The sequence below is a fragment of the Geotrypetes seraphini genome, chromosome 8 (assembly GCF_902459505.1).
Source record: "Geotrypetes seraphini chromosome 8, aGeoSer1.1, whole genome shotgun sequence".
In the NCBI taxonomy this organism is placed as follows: domain Eukaryota; kingdom Metazoa; phylum Chordata; class Amphibia; order Gymnophiona; family Dermophiidae; genus Geotrypetes; species Geotrypetes seraphini.
The window spans coordinates 27,209,812-27,231,950 of record NC_047091.1 but is presented as its reverse complement, the minus strand read 5'-3'; the positions used below and the strand labels follow the sequence as shown (position 1 = coordinate 27,231,950).

The 22,139-nt window shown below is 41.9% G+C and overlaps 1 protein-coding gene across 4 annotated transcripts in view; it reads left to right on the top strand.

The window, feature by feature from the left end:
• Window positions 1-3,689: 3,689 nt before the first annotated feature.
• Window positions 3,690-22,139, top strand: part of HPCAL4 (hippocalcin like 4) — a 43,682-nt gene continuing 25,232 nt past the window's right edge. The window contains exon 1 of one of the 4 annotated variants that reach the window (XM_033956951.1): window positions 3,690-3,794. In XM_033956951.1, coding sequence (XP_033812842.1) covers window positions 3,787-3,794 — 8 coding nt within the window. In that variant the 5' untranslated portion in view covers window positions 3,690-3,786. Of the gene's footprint in view, window positions 3,795-4,471; window positions 4,670-10,129; window positions 10,251-22,139 lie in introns of those variants that run through there. The other 3 variants (XM_033956954.1, XM_033956950.1, XM_033956952.1) reach the window with 3 other exon arrangements.

Genomic DNA, 22,139 nt, shown 5'->3' with positions numbered 1-22,139 from the left:
CACATTGACGAAATGGGTTGGGAACTGGCTTGGAGGTAGGCTTCAGAGAGTTGTGGTGAACGGCACCCCCTCCGAAATGACGGAGGTAATCAGTGGAGTGCCGCAGGGCTCGGTCCTGGGCCCTATCCTATTCAACAGCTTTATAAGAGACTTGGCAGAAGGGCTGCGAGGTAAAATAACATTATTCGCCGATGACGCCAAACTAAGCAATGTAGTGGGCAAAAGCACAACAGACATAAATTCAATGTCCGACAACATGTTGCACGACCTACTCCTACTGGAGCACTGGTCTAGGTCCTGGCAACTCAGCTTCAATGCCAAAAAATGCAAAGTCATGCACCTGGGCATCCAAAATCCATGCAAGATTTACACCCTTAATGGCGAGATCCTAACAAGAACTGAAGCAGAACGAGACTTAGGGGTGATTGTCAGTGAGAACATGAAGACTGCCAATCAAGTGGAGCAAGCTTCATCCAAGGCAAGGCAAATCATAGGTTGCATACGCAGGAGTTTCGTCAGCCGTAAGCTTGAAGTCATTATACCATTGTATAGATCCATGGTGAGGCCCCTCCTGGAATACTGTGTGCAATTCTGGAGGCTGCATTACCGTAAGGATGTGCTGAGACTGGAGTCCGTCCAGAGAATGGCCACCCGAATGGTCTCGGGACTTAAGGATCTCCCGTACGAGGAACGGCTGGATAAGTTGCAGCTGTACTCACTCGAGGAATGCAGAGAGAGGGGTGACATGATCTAGACATTCAAGTATCTCACGGGCCGCATCAAGGTGGAAGAAGATATCTTCTTTTTCAAGGGTCCCGCGGCAACAAGGGGGCATCCGTGGAAAATCAGGGACGGGAAACTGCACGGGGACACCAGGAAATTCTTTTTCACTGAAAGGGTGGTTGATCGCTGGAATAGTCTTCCACTTCAGGTTATTGAGGCCAGCAGCGTGCCTGATTTTAAGGCCAAATGGGATAGACACGTGGGATCTATTCACAGAGAAAGGTAGGGGAGGGTCATTAGGGTGGGCAGACTAGATGGGCCGTGGCCCTTATCTGCCGTCTATTTCTATGTTTCCATGTAGGAAAATTGATTAGGGAAGTGCCTCAGGGATTGGTCCTGGGGTTGGTTCTAGTCAGTCTGTTCTTGAATGATACTGTGGAGGGAAATCTGTTTCTTTTTGAAGATGATCCAAGGTTGTACATCCAGGTTGAAGCAGACAGAATGAGGAGTTTGGTAGTACATAGTAAGAACGCACAAAGTTGTCCTAATTTTTCTGCTTAAAACATTCTACTCTTGCCACCCTTCCCTAGCTCCCTCTAGCTTCTCCCTTTTTCTCTTTCCTTGAGGCTCAACCTTCCACTTTTCTCCGTTTCCAGGCTCTAGACCTTATCCACACTCTCTCTACACCAGGGATCTCAAAGTCCCTCCTTGAGGACCGCAATCCAGTCAGGTTTTCAGGATTTTCCCAATGAATATGCATTGAAAGCAGTGCATGCACATAGATCTCATGCATATTCATTGTAGAAATCCTGAAAACCTGACTGGATTGCAGCCCTCAAGGAGGGACGGTGAGACCCCTGCTCTACACCTATCAGACCTAAATGTCCTGCTTTCTAACCTCTCTCCCAATACAATCTATCTCCATAAAAGAATAGCCATATTGGGTTAACCCAATGTCCGTCTAGCCCAGTATCCCAGTCCAGGTCAGAAACCCAAATACCTTTTCTTTCTCTATTTTTCCTTCCCTGTGCCTGAACCTCCACTCTTTAGAGAAAGCTGACACATGGGCATTGCAGATGTTTAAACAAGAAGCCTTACTGCCCTACTGCTGAATTTTGCTTTGAATATTAGTTCTGTGTGGGTGAGAAATTTAGAGCAAATTCTCCATTGTGTAAGCATCCACCACCCTCTCAATTAACAAAGTATTTTATTCTTTCTCAAGCCTCCCAACTGCTGCTGCCTTTGAACCCTTATTTTCAGCTTCTCCTTCCATGGATATGCTGTAGCTCTTTCTGTCTCCATGAATGATATATAATGTCGGCCATATGCTATTGTGCTGAGCCATCTCTAAATTAGACTCCAGGGCTGTATACAGTTCTCGAGGTAGGATATAATCAGACACCTCTAGAAAGACAATATGATGAGAGGTACCAGCTCTGGATGATATTGAGCAAACTCCTTCACTTTGTGTCTAGGGAAGAGTAATGTTTAGTAATGGTTTAGTATCCTTAATTGTTTTAGAAAATATACAAATGAATGCTGAACCCATCCCAATCTGCCCATTCTTTGCCTTGGGGGGAGGCAGGGTAATAGTTTTATACCCAGATATTCTGTACCAGGCCATAGCTGGATACTGGCGCTGAATGTCTAGATATTTGGCAGGTGCCAAATGTTATCCATGTTCAATAACATCTAGTTCTGTCTTAGCACCACCCCAAGGCCACTCCCACACTACCTGGATAATGCTGCTGAATCTGTCTGAGCCTGGTGCTGCAGCCTGGATAACAAGCTTTACGTATTAACACGGTGATAAAATTCATCACCATTTCTATCCCTGCGGAAAACAATCCCGTGTCATTCTTTAGTATCGATCTCAACCGCCGTCCTTCTACACCAGCATTCTTCAATGCAAGGCTTGAGGGTCAGTGGCTGGAAACCATCCCGTGTCCTTCTTTAGTGTCCATCTCAACCTCAGTCCTTCTACACCAGCATTCTTGAGGGTCAGTGGCTGGAAACCATCCTGTGTCCTTCTTTAGTGTCTAAGTCAAAAATAATAAGAAGTGAGGAAAAAGCTCTCAAAAATATGCAAAAGTGAGAGGTCAAAATCAATGACGAAAATATAACTAGAACCAAGACTTCTCAATGAGTAAATCAAATAGTGAAACTTAAATATGAATGTTGAAAATGTAAAATAAACCAATTTTTCACATACACTCAGATTTGTGTAATCCGACCAAGAGCCGTGGCTCCTATAGCCAAACAATTAGAAGAGACTGTTTCAAATTATGAACACAAGTTGTTGTCCGAATCACATAGCAACTATTTCTCTGGCATTGAAGATTTGTTTTTCTCCTTTGGGTTCCTCAAAACAGACCCTCGAAACATGGTCCATGTTGGGACCTGCTAATACATCTTAATAATAACTTAATAATAATAACTTTATTTTTCTATACCGCCATAGTCAGGTTGACTTCTAGGTGGTTTACATAGAAAGAAGGCTGGACAATCAGCGAATTACACAGTGTGAGGAAGAAGTTACATAATAATTAGGGAAGCATAGTGAAGGAATACATGAGAGAAAGAAGTTACATAATACATTGAGGGTGTAAGGGGAAAGAATATCTGAGGGAGGTCATCTAGTTAGGCAAGGAATTTGTCAAATAGAGCGATTTAATTGATTTTCGGAATGTGTTGTAGGTCTGTTCGGCTTTATTTATATGGTTTCCCAGCCAGGACTGCTGTCTGTTTGATTGGAACATGAAGGTTCTGTCTAGGAAGGATTTGTATTTGCAGTCTATGATCTTTGGGTATGCAAAGATGCTTTTGTTTCTGGTTGTACGTGTGGGGTTGTGTAAAGTGAAGTGTGCTTGCAAGTAGGAAGGTGCTAGGCCCCAGGCTTGTTTGTAACAGATGCATGCAAATTTGAACAGTATTCGCGCCTCCATTGATAACCAGTGTAATTTTTTATAATAGGGGTTGATATGGTCTTTTTTCTTCAGTCCGAAGATCAAGCGAACTGCAGTGTTTTGCACTAATCTTAATTTTTGTACTGTTTTTTTGGGGATGCCCAGGTAGGCGATGTTGCAGTAATCTAGGGTGGATAGGATCAGCGATTGCACCAGTAATCTAAAGGATGTTGTATCAAAGTATTTTTTGATAGTCCTTAGTTTTCACATCGTGTAAAAGCATTTCTTCACCAGTGGGTTTGTGTGGTCAGTCATGGTTAGGTGAGTATCTAGAGTGATACCCAGTATTTTTATGGTTTTGGAGATTGGGTGTTCATGGTTGTTTATTTTTAGTGAAGTTTTTGTTATTTTGTCGTTGGGGCTTGCCAAGAAGATTTTTGTTTTCTCTGTGTTTAGTTTTAGTTTGAAACTGGTGGTCCATTTTTCGATTTCCATCATAGTACTTAAAGCTAAGTGGAGTGGTTTTTCCTCTTATTGCCATTGAGAACAAAGTTAATAATCAATAGAGCACGTAGCCTCACTCACTTGTTTGTATAGTGTGACCAGCCAGATATTCTACCTGCTCAAGTCCCAGTTAGGACAGAGAAAAAAGTGGAAGAAAAGAAATCCTGGAGAGGAATTGGGAAGGGACAAGTAGTTACTGGACATAATAATAGCACTGTCCACCGGGGGAGCCCAGGAGGCCCTTGGAACACTGCCAGGGCTGACAAAGCAGGGCGTTTCCCCAAGGTACTTAAACCTGTGTGTAAGAACAGAGAGGGAAGCCAGCTAGGGAGGAGGTTTAAACCTTTCCTCCCTAAAGAGTCCTCTCAGCCAAGCAGGAGCAATGGCCCCGTTCCAATGGAGGTGCTAGAGGAAGGTCAGGTTGAAGATCCTGTGTTCCCTGGAGAGTTACCGATGGAATTGGAGGAAGGTTGGTCAGAATTTGCTCCTCAAGTCCCTGAAGCAATGCAGGTGGACTTTGCCTCCATTTCCAAACAGTGAGTGTGATTTTGGATGCTGGACTGTTTAGTGAATGTTTTTTTTTTCTTTTTACAAGCTTGGGAGTGAGTATTGGGGAGAGGTTTTGCTGTTATCCTGGGTGGAAACTGTGAAAGTCAAACTAATGACGGTCTGTTTGCAAAACCTATCACTCCCTGGTTTTTCCTGGCAGTGTGTGGAACTAGCCAGAGGCTTGTGAAAACTTTGGCATTTTTGGGAGGTGAAGATAAATGCCTAAGACTGTATTGTTGTTTTTTTGTTGGTTGATTTTGAAAATTGCCTGCTTTATTAGCAGCCCGGGTTTGGACTGAGGTGGACTACAAACCCAGGACACAGCTGAAGTGTCCTCAGTTCGGAAGGCAAGGCAAGGACTGGTTTTGTATACTGGCTTTGTCCTATTTGAGTTGTTTATTTTTTGTTTGTGCTGCTGTTTAAACATTCTGACCAATTTAGCAGCTGTATGAAGAAAACTACTTACCTGAATTCAGGAAGAATAAATAAGATTATTGTTTTGAAGAAATAAATGATAATGACTTTGTTTTGTTTTTGATTCAATCTTGGAATCCAGTCCTGCAGGGTGGCTCCAGGCCGGGCCACACGTCAGGGTGCTATTTTGTGGCTAGCCACTGAGGGTGCTATTGAGCACTGTTTGGAGCCTCAGTGGACCACAATAGCAAAGTCATACACAGTGATGGGATGGTGGGTTCAGCTATAGGAGCCACGGCTCTTGGTCGGATTACACAAATCTAAGTGTATGTGAAAAATTGGTTTATTTTACATTTTCAACATTCATATTTAAGTTTCACTATTTGATTTATTCATTGAGAAGTCTTGGTTCTAGTTATATTTTCTTCTTTAGTGTCTGTCTCAACCTCAGTCCTTGGCTGGATACCATCCCATGTCCTTCTTTAGTGTCTATCTCAGCCTCAGTCCTTCTACACCAGCATTCTTCAATGCAAGGCTTGAGGTTCAGTGGCTGGAAACCATCCCGTATCATTCTTTAGTGTCCGTCTCAACCTCAGTCCTTCTACACCAGCATACTTCAGTGCAATGTTTGAGGGCCAGTGGCTGAAAACCATCCCATGTCATTCTTTAGTGTCTATCTCAACCTCAGTCCTTCTACACCAGCGTTCTTCAATGCAAGGCTTGAAGGTCAATCGCTGCCCATTCATGCTCTGATTCTTCCCTTTCTCTCCTTATGAATAAACAATTTTTATTCATAACAACCGAGAAATACACAGCAGTGAATGCCAAGGCAGTCAACATCAAATACAAAGAAAATGAAATACAGACATGTAGTGTTCAGAAGTTGTAGTCACCAAATACTTTTACCAATAAAGAATTCCTGAAGGAAAGAAGATGGAAAAACTGCCACATCCTGCCCCTCCCTCCCAAAGTTCCCCAACAGACTACGGGCGACTTAAAAACTTTTCGAAAAGAAATCAAAACCCTACTTTTCAAAAAATTTATCCAGATATCTTAACCCAACCCTTCCCCCTCCTCCTAGATAAATTCTCCCCAAAACCTCCACTTAAATAATCTCTTCCTCCCCAAAATACCAACCAAGTATTCAGATCTCTGAAATGTAACGTAATCTTATTTGTACTCTAACTGTAATCTATTTGTTATATCACACAGTAACGTACAGTCAATTTAATATCCAATTTGCAAGTTCTTCCAGAATTAATCCAGGTACCTCTCCTCCCTTGTAACCAAAAAAACCCCCAAAAAACCCAAAACTGTTGTAACTTCACTGGAAATGTCCAGTTAGCTCTTTTGTAATCCGCCTTGAACTGCAAAGTATAGGAGGAATAGAAGTCCCTAATGTAATGTAATGTAAATGACCCCTCATAGAAAACCTTCCAAGGATTTGTACTCTTATAGTCCTTCCCTCTCCTTAAAAAATGACATTGAAATGATTTCCCATGGGGATGAAAATGGTGATGAATTTTGTCACCATGTCATTAGCCTGTAAGCAACTTTTAAGCACCTACATGCATGAATAAAACACTTGTACACAATCAAGCAGAGGTATAGCCAGACCTCATATTTTGGGTGGACCACTGGGCAAACTGGGTGGGCACTTGTGGTCTCCACATCCTCCCTTCCCCCCCAACCTGTTGGCCAATTCAAAACATTAAAAAAAAACCTATTGCAAGGGTCCTCTAACACCAAGAACTGCCTTTCTGACTTGCTCCTGCCTTTGCCCTCCTTGTGCATGCTCAGTTTCCACAAATGCATGAAATTGAGTGTGTAAGGTAGGGGGGGAAGCCAGTGTCACGGGCTGGAACGTGGGAGAGGCAGGAGATCTTACTGAGGTGGGCTTGAGGATCCCCATCAGCCACAACAAGGGCGTGAGAATTTTGGGGGTTTGCCACTCCAGTCAAGATCTCTCTAAAAATACCCCCAAGTGTGTTTTGTGTGTAGCAACATACAGTTGCTGTGGTGTTTTTATGTTTTTAAAGGTTTTGATGATTCAGTATATAAGACTAAGAATTAGATTAGATAAAGACCTGGTTTTGCAGATGTGTAGTTTCTAAATACACTCTTTCAGTCTGAGTGGGGGGGGGTTTCCTTCTCCCTATTGTAGGAGTCCTTCTATTTGATGTAACCTTTCCCTGTGTTTTTACATAGGTCGCCTCTTCCTCCTCCTCAGTGTATTGTAACTGCTTCCATTCTCACAACAATGTAACCCTTTCCCACAATGTTTTTATTTTGTAACGCGTTCCCTTTTATGACAGTTGTACCTTCTTTTATGTGATGTCAATTTCCCCCATGATGTTGCATGGGTCTCTTATCTTGTAAATCACCTATTCTAGAGAAATATGGCATGATTAAGAAATCCTGATTAGATTAGATTGTCTTCATTCACAGCAATTTGGGAAATTTTCCCCATTTTAATGCAGAGCTCTTCTGTTACTGCGGAATGGGGAGCACTGCCTCTCATTTTAGCTGAGTGCAGATTTATGTTGTACAGGCTATCCTTAGTTTAATTTTCTGTTTCATCAAAAAAAATGTTGCTATATTATCCATTTCAGATACATACTGTCGCCCCCTGCTGGTGGGTTGTGTATGCAGCTCTTGCAGACATATCTCAGGCTGCTGAAGAGGGCTGGATCTGCTTCTCAAACTGTCTACTCGTTAAACCAAGACAGGATCCGAGAGACACATATAACACAGTCTTTTACGTTTTCACTAGAATCTTTAATCTTGAACTGCAAGATTAAGTTAAATTCCTAGTACAAGATGCAGCAGTTCCCGAAAAGTTCATTCACTTTAGCCCTGTATGCATCAGGATAGCATCCACGATGTCCAGCTTTTCCATTCAGTGGTCTCAGCTATACTGAAATATCTCCTGATATTTTTTCTGTCATTTCTATTTAGAAGGTTCTTAACATAGAAACATAGAAGATGACGGCAGAAAAGGGCTACCGCCCATCAAGTCTGCCCACTCTGCTTACTCACCCCCTGTCTATGCCCTAATGACCCAATTTCCTTATCTTGTCCCTCGTAGGGATCCCACAGGGGTATCCTATTTATTCTTAAAGTCTGGCACGCTGTCTGCCTCGATCACCTGCACTGGAAGCTTGTTCCAATGATCAACCACTCTTATGTGATAAAGTCTTGTCCTATTTTCAGGCTAGCTTTAAGTTTCTTTCACACTCCCACAAAATCCAAACTCAATCCCTGCTTGTGCTGTCCAGCTGCCACCTTAAACCCATTGGCTTTCCAAAACTAACTGCAACTTTGTCAGCTTCAGTTCAGAAGATGTCCCTGAACTGCAGGTTCATAATTTTAGTTGCTTAAAATACTGGCTGCAATCTCCTTTCTGCTCTAGCTGAGGTATAGCCATCCTCCAGTTTTTAGGGGGAATTGTGCAACACATTTCCTTCCTCCCCTCTCCATGCATTAAATATAATCCCTTTGCTGGTGGGGATAAGAGATTCACTACAAGATCCAGCCCACTCTTCCCTGTAGGACAAGGGAAATCGACAGCGTTTCTCCAGCCCCCGCCAACAGGACTCATGCAAGAGCTGAGTGCGTTGGCGACTGGAGTGGCAGCTCAGGCATCTCTTTGGCTTAGGGATACCATAAGGCTCTCAATGAAAGTAAAACCTCCTCCTTTTTTGGAGGGGGTCTCAGGCCCCCCCTGCAGCCTTCTCCTAGGGTCCTTGTACAGATCTTTACTGCTCAAGGAAGCGGGTAAAGGGGGACAATCCCACCATAGCCCCAAACCTCCCTGTGACCATTCCCAAACTGAGCAGCAGGCAAAAGCTGAGAGGTTTGCTTCCAAAAGAAAAACATTCTCACCCACTGTCTTTGATTGTGTGAAGTCCATCTCAGCAGAGGAATAATCCAGAGCTGGGCCGGGTGTGGTATCTGTATTTCAGGTGAGGTCCCCTTCATTATGCAACCTGTAAAGGAAGAGACCCCCCACTCCAAATTATCACTAAAAAGATCTCTTTTTCTCCTCCCCTGTTATCAATGAAAGAGGAAGGAACACCTGAGATACTCCTTGTGCCAATCTCTGCCAGGAGTGAGCCCCCACCCCCCATCACCGATAGATAATTCCTTTTTAGAGTATTTCTCTGGCTTTGACTTTGCTGTGCAGCTAACATCACAGAGAGAGGTCTAATTTTCCGCAGAACAGGCTCCAGTTTCCATAGAAACCATTTGCATTGGCTTTTGGAATGATTTTCTTCTTTCTTTCTTATCTCGAGTCCTAACAGTCATCAGAAAGGATTTTAGAGCTCCACCAGCATCAATCTGGAAGCTTTGTGCTCCCTCGCCAGCACTGCCAGATGCCAGATCCTGGGGGGGGGGGGGGGAGATACAGGATCCAATTCCCCACCAGCTGCAGGTCATGGCAACGTAGATGCAGGTGGTCCTGGGGTTCTGGCCCTATCCTGGGGCTGTTTTACTTTAGGGGACTCTGGTCCTTTCTGTAAGTCCAGTAATTGTAGGTAGCCCTGCTCTGTGGACTCTGTGGTTCTGTCTGTGTGGAAAGGCAGTTCTTTGTTCCAAAGGTAGCTCAGTCCAGGATGGCATTTCAGGGAAGTGGGTGTCGAGGAGAAGATTATGTATGTAAGTGTGTGTGTGGAGGGGTTCTTTATAACATTGACTCCCGGGCATTGGCCAAAGACCCAAACAAACTGGATTGTAGTCCATTCCTTGAATTGAAATTCCCTGCCAGGTCAGCAGATTCCATGAGAATAAACCTAGGACTGAATTAAAATATCATGATTTGTTTCAACTGGCACATCTGAAGGACCCTTGATTCTGGCACCTCAGCAAATGTTTGACAAGCAAAAAACAAGGAACAATTTTCATAGCCACACCTGTAGTCTTATTCTTGCAGCTGACAGGCTCCTCTACCAATCAGTGATAGAGCCAAACCAATCAGGTCTCTTCCCATTGAGAGGAGGCAGGATCTATGCAAATCTGTTCAGAGCAGAAGCGAGGAGAGGGGAAGAAATTCCATGACAGGTGTGGCTTGAGCAGGTGGACGAGCAAGACACCCCTACAGACAGAGCCATCATCCCTGGGCTAAAACCCCTCACCTGAGTCACCCACCACAAGGTAAGAATGCAGGCATATGCTCTGCAGCTTGCTAAAACATTAAACTCAATCGGAGCCTTTATTAAATGCTCGTATGCTCTGAGTAAGCTGAAGCCCTATTCCTGGCTGCAGTATTTTAGCTGGTGGTGGTATAAGCTGTGTCTCCTCACAGTAGCTCTTTGGCAAGATGCAAGCACTGCGTTAGCATTAGAATTTGAGAGCCTGAGATCACATTCCTCATACCTGGGCTTAGGAGTGAGGTTCATTACTATCCTGGTGGGTGCAAAATTAACCCATTTGGAGCCACTGCTCCAAGAGAGATTCAACCAGCAAGCATCATCGAAGCTAAGAAACTGCAAGTCTTTATCCTTTAGTTGTAGCTCGGCAATAGATACGCTTCTGAAAAGTTTCAAAAGGAAGCAGCATGAAGTGCTGAGCTGCTCACTATTTATTGGATGACCGGGTCATATTACAGCTGTCCTGGCTAATTTGCAGCACCATAGCCCGTTGGTAACTGGTACATCCATACAGGCCCGTCTACCTATTTACTGAAGGGAACAAAGTCAGCCAGCTGTTCTCCATGATTGCATGGATCATTGGTACTCCTTGCACTGGTAGTTGCCTATGTGACAGTAAACCAACCACCCTCCTTCCTCGCGTTATGAGCAATGAGTCATTGGCTGCAGGATGTAGGAGGAGAAGAGGCTAGGAGTCGCACAAAGGAGCTGCAACCATTGGCTCTGCTCTTCCTTCTGCTTCCTAACTTTTGATCTGCCTCCTCATTCTGTTTCATTTTCTGGTGGGTCATTATGCACGGGATACTTGTTTTTCAAGGATATATTTTCCTTTCACATGTTTGCATTGTTCCAATGAAATGTCTATGATGTAATTGATTATGTGAGCCTGGGGGAATGAGTTTGGCCCACAGAAGATTCATGTAAACAAGGCTGAGGTTATTTGATGCCCTGGATCACTAGAATTTGGTGTGTTGGACCAGTGACTTCCAGTACAGTTGTGCCTGATGAAGAGGGTTTTGCTCCCATAAATCACTCAAGAAACACACTAAGTTTATTATACTGTATTTGTGTTGCCAAAGGGAAAATTAGGATCCCTAAAAAGGTGTAACTCAACAAGAAATTCTGTTCAAACACTTTCACTTTTTTTTTACCTTTTGTAAATATATAATAACAATATAAATGATGGCAGATAAAGACCCGAGTGGCCTATCCAGTTTACCCAACCATACATGCTCCATAAATTAATTATTTAGTTTAAATCGGTGGTCTCAAACTCGTGGCCTGCCAGGTACTATTTTGATGCCCTCGGTATGTTTATCATAATCACAAAAGTAAAATAAAACAGTTTCTTGATCGTATGTCTCTTTAGCTATAAATTACAATATTATTATTAAGACTTAGCCAAAAGGAAAGATTTATAAACTATAAAGAGTTTTACTCATGCAAAATTGTCATTTCTTTAATAAGACATTAACTTTTTCTGAGGCCCTCCAAGTATCTACAAATCCCAAATGTGGCCCTGCAAAGGGTTTGAGTTTGAGACCACTCATGTAAATGGTCCTTTTACTTAAATATTTCTGGGCCTACTATTGGAGTCTCCATCAAAGCTCACTCCAGCCCATCCTCAACTGAATGTCCATATTCCAGATACAGGCCGTGCAAGCCTGCCCAGTACTGGCCTTGGTTCCTTCAATGTATACCCATTATTTTCTGATTTGAGATCCTGTGTTTGAACTCTGCCACCATGTTCTTCTCCACCCCCTCCCTCGGTAGACTTCACTTGAAAAATCCTTATTATTCAGACAGGGCAGTGGATGTTGTGGGTTTGCTTGAGGGGGAAGGAATACACACACAAAGCAATGTATGTGACACTTGAGTCACTTCCTGTCCACAATCATGATTGTGTGGAACTTGCCATAGAATTGGAGAGGGAGGGTGCTTTAATTACAGTTCCTCCCTCTTCTACCTGAAATTCTTCTCCAGACGCAGCCTCCCTTGATGCCCTTGCCCCCTTTCACCTCTTTTGTTTCTGGGCCTGACTGCCATTGTCATCTTCCTCCCTGAGCCAACTACAGCAACAACAGCGTGTAATTACAGGCCCTGGAAAGCTCCTCAGGATAATATTTATTTGAATTGTTAGCCCATCCTCCCAAAGGAGCTTAGAATGGGTTACAGGTCAGATATAGGCAGTCCCCAGGTTAAGAATGTCCGAATATGTCAGACTCGTACTTACGAACCGGGGTCCTGCCTCTCCCTGTCCCAATGCAACATTCCTCCCTTCCATTTCCCAATTCGTCCCTCGTTGTCCTTCCTTCCCTCTGTTCTGTGTGCCAAATTTGTGCCTCCCAAGGGAGCGTATATCCTCCGAAAGGCTCCCTCCTCCCAGCTGCACTTCTCTTCACAAAGCCACGAGCAGCCGCTCCTGCACGCGGCTGACTCAGAAGCCTTCCCTCTGATGTCAGAGTAGCTTCATCGCATGTTTCCTAGTCCTAGTATATTGTAACTACTTCGATCACTTTGTATTGTAACTACTTCGCTGATTGTCCAGCGCCTCTTGTTGTAAACCGCCTCGAACTTTCATGGCTTTGGCGGTATATAAAAATAAAATTAGTAGTAGTAGTATCCAAATAGTCTACAGCAGGGATCTCAAAGTCCCTCCTTGAGGGCCGCAATCCAGTCGGGTTTTCAGGATTTCCCCAATGAATCTGCATTGAAAGCAGTGCATGCACATAGATCTCATGCATATTCATTGGGGAAATCCTGAAAACCCGACTGGATTGCGGCCCTCAAGGAGGGACTTTGAGACCCCTGGTCTACAGTGTTATCTGATTCTTCACGTTATTGTCACTGTGGCTCTTCTGTGCTCACTCTCTCAATTTTAGCCTCTAGCTCCTGTCCATAAGGACGTTCCATGCATTCACCCTCTCTTTGTGAGGACATATTCTTTAATATTGATCTTGAGTCTACTCCTTAGATTGTCATATCATCCCCCTATTTTACACCTTTCTTTTTACTGCAAAAGATTTGCTTCTAATGCATTATTAATAACTTATCACACATATACTTGTAAAGGGGCTAAGAGAAGCACCATATTAATTTTTGGATTAAGTATCCTCATCCTCAGACATAACTCAGTATCTGCTGGGATGTGAGTTTATAGGTAATGTTGTACCATTATCATTGTGGCAGCATCTATTTAGCTTCTACAGTAAAGCTATTTAATTTAACATAAACAACTTATAGTCTGCTTTTCTTTCAATGGGCTGTACAAAGTGGATTACATTGATTAACATCAAATTCATATACAGTAAATTCAAATATAATAGATTAAAACTCACATGTAATCAAGAAAAAATATATAACTAAGCTTTTCATAATCCATCTGACCTTCCTTTTAACCCCCAGCAAATTGAGCAATGATCTATGTCTTAAATGTATGGTCGTGTATGATGTTATATGGGAGTATATATAATAATAATAATAATAACTTTATTTTTCTATACCGCCATAGTCAGGCGACTTCTAGGTGGTTCACATTGAAAGAAGGCTGGACAGTCAGCGAATGATAAGGAGCCTAAAATAGAAAAGTTACATAAACAAGGTACATACTAATTTAAGTTCCATGGGTAAAGAATACATGAAAATTGGAGCTTCCTGAGAGATTGAATAGCGTTTACAGGGGGTTTGTTTTAGTTTAAGGGTGGTCTGTTTTAGTCAATGAATTTGTTGAATAGGGCGGTTTTTATTGCTTTTTGGAATGCATTGTAAGTCGGTTTGGGTTCATTTTGGGCATACAACCCAGTGCATAGGATAAATGTTTGCATTGTCCATTTTTCTGCCAATCTTATATGAAGATCAGGGCTTGAGCTAGGTACCTCATTACCAATTCAAGAGAACAAAAGAGAAAGAGGGTTCTGTTTTATGTTCTTCCAAGTTAAAGATGAGGATTGGACTGTGGCCAGAAAGCTACTGATCTGAAGTCATTGAAGGAACTTGGGAGATGTGAGTTTCTGCTCTGAAACCCCTCCAGGTTGGGGTTGACCATCCTCAAGGTCAGAATGGCTGAACTGAGGAAAGGCTCCTGAAAGTCAAGGTGATTGATGGATTGAAGACTAGAAGTGCTAAGCATTTGGAAGTTTTGCCTTTTGGTGGATTTATATTCTATTGGGTTTAGTGAGCTTAAACAGAAGAAAAGGGATTTTTGGGGAATTGTCCACACAGAAGTTTCCAGAGGTTAAAAAACCTAAAGGACATTGAAGAATTGAAGGAGTTTGGGATTTGAAGTTTGCCATATTGGTCCCAGAAGTGAGAGAACAGAAGGAAATTGAGCCATTGGTCTGAGTTTATACTGTGTCAGTCAGAGAGGAGAGAATTCAAAGCTCCGTAGAAAAAATAGTCTAGCAATCTTTTCTCCTAGTTTAAATTTAATTGTTAGAACCCTAGAACAGGTATTTTTTTAATTCATCTTGCTGTAGTTTAGTTTTCCCACCTATTCCAGGCACCTCTATTAATTTATAGTCAGTTATCTCAATGAAGATGACGAGAGGAAAATTTGTCAGCCCAGGGTATTTTGATCAGTAAAAGATTTTCCCAAGCAATCATTTATATGCAGGTCAGTGAGATGCAAACTCTAAATGAAAGCATAAAATATACCAATTAATTTTAAGTCCCTTTATATTAGATTAGTATCCCTACTCCCAAAGCAAGTTTAAATAACTTGCCAATATTAAGATGCAGATAACAGTCCAGCAGCAAGAGAGGTGCTATTCAGATTAACTCTTGGGTAGTGAGAGGTCCTATGTGTTCACTCGGTGCAAAGAGCTCCTAGCTGTCAGAGAACAAGTCTGAGCTCTTGAGGCTACATAGTGAAGGAGCTGAGGCAGACAGAGTAGCATGTAAAGGAGACCTACAGGGGGACATAGTAGAGAAGACACATCTCTCATATGGCAACCTCTGTACTGCCTTGGAGAAGGGATGTCCCCTGGAGGTCCCTTGGAGAAGGGAGGTCACCTGTACTGCCTTGGAGAAGGGAGAGCATCACCTTCTCAGGAGGTACCTTGAAGAAGGGAAGTCACCTGTACTGCCTTGAAGAAGGGAGAGCATCACCTTCTCAGGTCCCTTGGAGAAGGGAGATCACCTGTATTGCCTTGGAGAAGGGAGAGCATCATCTTAATGAAGAAAGCAGTGATTCTGTAGCCAGGACCTGATCTCCAGAAGATGCAGGATGCTTCTCCAGGAGCTTCTGCCCAGAAGGAAAGGATTAGGATGGATATTTTAACTGGAAATTTGAATGTTAGGCATGTAGATAGCTGGATGGCTGGTGGATATGAAGAGCTTTTTGTTGCTTTGCCTGCCTGATACAAAGGTGGTGGACCTCACACATCACCTAAATAAGAATTTAGACTGTGCAAGGAAACACAGCTGCTTGTTTTGGTACACGTGGAAGCCAAATTTAGGGTCTTAGGTAGAAAGTTGAAATCCAGAATCTACAGGATATGATTTTCAGAGATTCTCCTCATTCCACGTGCAGGTCTCATGAATGGGCAGAACTCCAGAATGAGACAATGATGCAGGGAAGAGGGATTTAGATTTGTTAGGAACTAAACAACATTCTGGATAAGGGAGAGTCTTCTAAAAAGATGGGGTCCACTTTAACTGGGATAGAATCAGGCTGCTGATGCTAACATTTATAAAGGAGATAGAGTAGCTTTTAAACTAGAACCTGGGAGAAACCTGATAATCTCACTTTGTGACTACCTTTGAAAGATACTATCAAAATTAGGGAGGTTAGACGCATCATTATTAATTCCAAAGAAAAACAGAGTAAGCATAGCAAACTATCCCTGTCAACTGCTGTGCAGCTTGTAAATACAACCCCCTCCCCCCCCCAACACACACTGTATACAATAGCCTAAAAAAAACAAAAAGAAACGAGAGTTAAGAATATATAGCACTAACCTCCCCCTTTACAAAACTGTGGCGTGATTTTTAGTGCTGGCTGCGGAGGGAACAGCTCCGACACTCATAGGAATTCTAGGAGCATCAGAGATGTTACTGCTGTGGCTGGCACTAAAAACCACACTACGGTTTTGTAAAAGGGGTGTAAATTAAGAAATAGATATAATAAAGCATTTCAGAGATGGTGAAAGAAGAAGAACTGATAGAACACTGTGATATCAATTATATTGTAATGATAGGAGTGGATCAAATTGGATAGGGGGATGGCGGCATTATATGTTAAAAAATACTGATTCAAAGGAAATAAATTCAGAAGGAACCAGATAGCAACATGGAATCCTTATGGATAGAAGGAAAAAGAATACTTGTAGGAATGTGGTAGGAATAGGAATGTATTATCATCCACCTGGATTGAACAAAGAAACAGATGAAATTTTAACAGAAATTAGGGAAGCTAAAAAAATTGACCACACTATAATAAGGGCGATTTCAATTACAAGAAAATCTATTAATCATCATCTCTAAAATTTAACCATCTCTGTGGTCTAAACACCCATTAAAAAATGGATATTACATTAGTGATTTCTATTCCACCATTACCTTGCGGTTCAAGGCGGATTACATATGAATTTGTCAGGACATTTAGAAGTACATAAGTAATAGTCTGGACATTTTCTGAGTTGCTAAGGATTGGAGAGTCTTGCAAGTGATGCTTGAGATAGACCTAACTGTGTTAGTTTGGTTTTATGTATTTTTTGAATAATAGGGTTTTAATTTCTTTTTTGAAGGTTTTGTAGTCTATGGTCGAGATCAGTAAGTTAGAGAGTTGGTGGTCTAGTTTTCCTGCTATAGTGACTAGGAGATTGTCGTACATTTTTTTTTCATTTGACGTTTTTGGTCAGAGGGTGCTGAATGGTGTGTGGGTTCTCCTGTGTCTGGTTGAGGTAGATTGGATTAATCGGTTGTTCCAGTAGGTCTGGGCTGTCTCCGTTTATGGCATTTTAATAGTAGGCAGTAGAATTTGAAGAGTACTCTCGCTTGTATTGGGAGCCAGTGTGAGTCGTGGTATGCCTCTGTGGTGTGGTCGTATTTCTTCAGCGAGTAGATAAGTCTTAGGGCTGTGTTTTGTACTGTTTGTAGTTGTTTTATCATGGTTGCTGGGCAAGGGAGATATAGTATGTTGCAGTAGTCTATTAGACCTAGGACTAAGGATTGTAACACGAGTTGGAACTGTTTTCTGTCAAAGAATTTTCGAACTTGCCTTAGGTTTCTCATGACTGCAAATTATTTTTTTATTGTTTTGTTGATTTGTGGCTGCATAGTACATCTTCTGTCTATCAGCACTTCCAGGAGTTTTAAAGTGGGTTGAATGGGGTAGGAGATTGAGTTTATTATATAAAGTGGAGAAAAAAGACCTCGGTCAAATAATGCTCACCAGTATTCGAACTGTCAAGCAGACAAAAGCCTAGGGCACAACCCTCCTCCCCACACTTAAAACCAATTTTCTGCATTATAGAGATATAAACCGGTGGAGATCAAAAATAATAAAAAGAAGGCGGCTCCATTTAACACTCATCAATTACAAAAAAACATAAGCACAGGTCCTAATCTTCTCTTTTACACTCTCCATCAACAACAAAAGTGCTTATCTGTTCTAACAATCTAGGTATGAAATGGTCAGCTTTCTGAAAGGAGGGAGGTGAATAGTAGAGTGCCACAGGGGTCTGTACTGGGATCAGTTCTTTGGAGCACATCTCTAAATGGGCACAATGGATAAAGGCTACTCAGTTGTTAAATCACCTGCAAATGATGAGAAATTGTGGGAGGAGCTTGAGAGACCAGAAGACGGTGCATCCTAATGGCAGATTCAATTTAACATGGACATGAGAAGAATAACTGAAATATTTCTCCTGGGTGATGACTCCTAATATGGACCCTACTATCATTTAAGTAGTTCATCATGGACAATACATTGAATCTTCTCATGAAAACCAAAACATTTAACCTCCATATATCCCTCAGGAAATTATTTAATTCAAGCAGATCAAAAAAGATATATTTAATCCCCTGACAGTTAATTAAACATTTACATTTTTGGAGTCCTTTGAAATCATTGATTGAGGCTTAGATCTTATTTCTTGATGTAGCTCTTCTCCCTCTCTCTCTCTCTCCCCCTCTCTCTCTCTGCTGATGGCTATATATTGATTATTTTTCAGCCTTTTTCTATAGATTTCCTTGATTGTGTTATGAATGTTTCTTGGTTATTTATATGATATGTTTTTTAAAAATCCTCTCCCCTCCCCCATCTTTTACTAAGCCACAGTAGAGGTTTCTACCGTGGCCTGGAGCACTAAATGCTCTGACTTTGCGCCAACACTCATAGAATGTGATAGTTAAACTTATTTATGAGAGATTTCTCCTCTTTCATAGAAAGAACACTGACGGCCAGAACAGTAGATTTATGTATTTTGTTTTCTCTCCTGTCCTCCCCAAAGAGCTCAGAGCAGATTTGGATCCATTAAAAAATTTTGGCCCATATTCTATAAATGGTGTCGTAACTTAGGTGCCGAGAAAATGCTGTTTAAAAGCGGATTTAATAGAAAATTCAAGGTGCCTAAAAAAGGCACCAAAATTGCACTTCCAGAGGCACTTGATGGTGTCTGATGCTATTGTGGGCTTGGCTTAATGCTGGAAGTGGCCGGAAGGCGCCTACATAGGCGTGAGTCACATCAAAGGTAGGCCTTGAAAACCCTGGGCTACCTTGCCAGAGGTGCGATTCTCTAAACGGCACCGTTGCATGATTGACACTTCTAAGGTGACCGTCCATGTTGTTTCTGGTCCATAAACTTTTATGACTGGTATTCCTTTGTATTATGGATCATTGATGATTCCATCTTGTTCTTCTAATTTGAATTAAATGGTAGTTTTCCTCACTTCTAAAAACAGCTTCTTCAAGAGGGTCAACGCCCAGATTTTGGCATTCATTATCGACTGATATGTGAGCTGAATTATCTCTTACAAAATGTAAAGTTTTAGTGAAAACTTGGCTTTTGCTGATCTGTTGGGTCATTTACCCTATTTTACATTTTGCTTAATTATTTTTGAATGTCTTCCTTTCCCCTCCTAGAGTTTCATAACATTGACTCTTAGGTTTTATTGTTTGAGTTTAAATTGTGTGTGCCTTATGTTGATAATTATTTGTTCAATTATTCAAGGACAAATCAAAAATTGAAGGCAATTGTTAAATTATGCGATAACCGGAACACAGCTAGTGAAATGCAACAAATGTACTGGTACATTGCCTGTTGGATAGTTTGTCTACACACAGTGCAGCGAGATCAGAAACCTAGACCCTCCAATACAAGATTGCACCATCGAAGAACAACATGCAGTAGAGTGCTTTCAATGGGCAGAGGGAAATTCACCATTGGATAAGTAACTTACACTTCTCCCTCCGTATTCACAGTTTCGACTATTCACGGTTTTTAGTTTGATGGCTTATCCCCCCCAAATTACATCAGCTTGCAAAGAGAAATCACTGATTCTAAGCATTTACAGAGAAAATCGCTGATTCCCAGCACGTGTTTTCTTCTCCTTCAGGAAAAGGCCAGGTCTCCCACTATGTTATTCGCGGTTTCACCATATCCACGATGGTTTTTAATAGAAAACAGCTAATAACATAAGCAAAAGTTATTTGCGTTTTTTCTGTATTTGCTTTTCTGTTAATCCCCTATCACAGCGAATACGGAGGGAAAAGTGTAGTTTATTTGGCTTTTCCCTTTAGTTCATACTGACATCATGTCTTGCACATATTTTGTGCAGTTTCACCATCTTTTTATGTAAATGACTAATATCACCAGAGAGATTTATATACAGAAGAGGAGGATAAGAAGATCGTAGCACAGGAGAAGAAAATAGAGATCGTAGCATAGGGAAAGGAAATGAAGACAAAAAATTACCAGGACTTAAATTGCATGTATACTGATGCAAGGAGCCTAAGGAACAAAATGGGAGAATTAGAAGTCATGGCCAAAACTGAGAACCTAGACTTCATTGGGGTCTCTTAAACATGGTGGAATGAAAAAAACAAATGGGACATAGCACTGCTGGGGTACAAACTCTATCGCGAAGACAGGTCAGGTCAGAAAAGAGGAGAATAGCCCTATACATAAAAGAAAGCATACACTTGACCAGAGTGGACACAGCAGCGATGACCAACAAATTGGAATCACTATGGGTTAAAATACTGGGAAGGAAAGGGCTCGAGATAAAGATGGGCCTGTACTATCGTCCACCTGGGCAAACTGAGATGAAGCGAGAATGTAAAAGCGGTAACACGATTGTTATGGGAGACTTCAACTATCCCGGGATAGACTGGAGTCTTGGAAACTCAAAATGCGCTAGGGAGATCAGATTCATGGAGGCTATGCAGGACTGCTTCATGGCGTGGATAAATGTTTTAGTAGTGTGCTCAGAGGAAGGGTCAGATTTTGGTAATATTATAGAGGAAGAAGCAGCAGGTTTTAGTGATATGTTGTATCTGGGTGGTGAAGGACACAGAGGAGTCAAAGATGGCCCCAAAATTACAAACAGACAAAACAGGAAGGATGAGAGTGTTGTCCACGGAGATGGAGAATGAGGGAAGCGGAGAGATGGACAGAAAAGGGAAAGTCAAGAGCACACGTTTGAAGGAAATGATAAGAGAACACATGTGGAAATGATCACAACCTTGAGAATACTCCCTCATGAAGTCTGAAGGTGGGCCATAGGGATGCCCCCCCCCCCCACTGGAAGTATTTAGTGACTCTTCTTCACCTCACTAGAATCCAAAGTGGCTCCAATTTAAAAATGAATAAAGACCACAGCTCTAGAGAATCTGTACGACCTGCAGTCTTGCCTCAAGTGTTCTAATGGAAGAGACATCGTGCCTTTACCTGGTGCTAAGGAGGTTGCCATGGTTACTCCTGCACTGTTCAGAGCCTATTCTTCGCAGTGGCAGAATCCCTGAAGCTATCACAGGCAGGCCATTTTTTTCTTTTATTTGGAACAGCTTTTTTTTTTAGCGCATGAAAATCTCTATAATTTTTTTTACATATTCAGTATCAGAAAATCAGGTTTTCACATAGTGCATCTCATAGAAAAGGCTTCATTTACCCAATGGTTTTTTTTATACTCTGTTTATTCAAGAAAAGTAATACAGCAACAGATAGCAAAGATAAACAGTTGCATTGGACCTGTATAAAATCGATAGAATGTTTATACAGTAACCAAACAGAAAAATGAGCCCAAATCTTGATTCTTATAATCCGGGCTCAGCCAATATTACCCAGGAGGCCAAGGAGACAGCTATTCAGGAAGGTGAGACAAATACAAAAATGTCAGACCTGAAATGGTAAAAGAGCTGACAAGAGGCAACGCCACCCTGGACTTGGTACTAAATGGCCTCACGGGACCGACAAAAGAAGTAGAAGTTACGGTACCGCTGGGGACGAGCGATCACAATGTGATCAACTTTAAGCTTGACATCGGGAATAGAAAACGTGCCAAAACCTTAACCAAAACCTTTAACTTTAAAAAGGGCAAATACGATCGCATGAGAGCCATGGTGAAACAACGACTCAAGACAAAGGTGGACAAACTTGAAACGGTAGACCAGGCATGGTCCCTACTGAAAAATACTATCACAGAAGCACAAAATCTCCACATTCCAAGGATCTCCAAAGAAGGAGAACAAAAGGTAAGGGAGAACCGGCATGGCTTACCAGACAGGTGAGGGAAGCCATAAAAGAAAAGAAGGACTCTTTCAAAAAATGGAAACACATGAAAACAACCGAAGCATGGAAAAAACATAAAGATGATCAGAAGAAATGTCACAAGGCGGTGAGGGATGCCAAAAAAGACTATGAGGAAAAAATAGCGCAAGAGGCCAAAAACT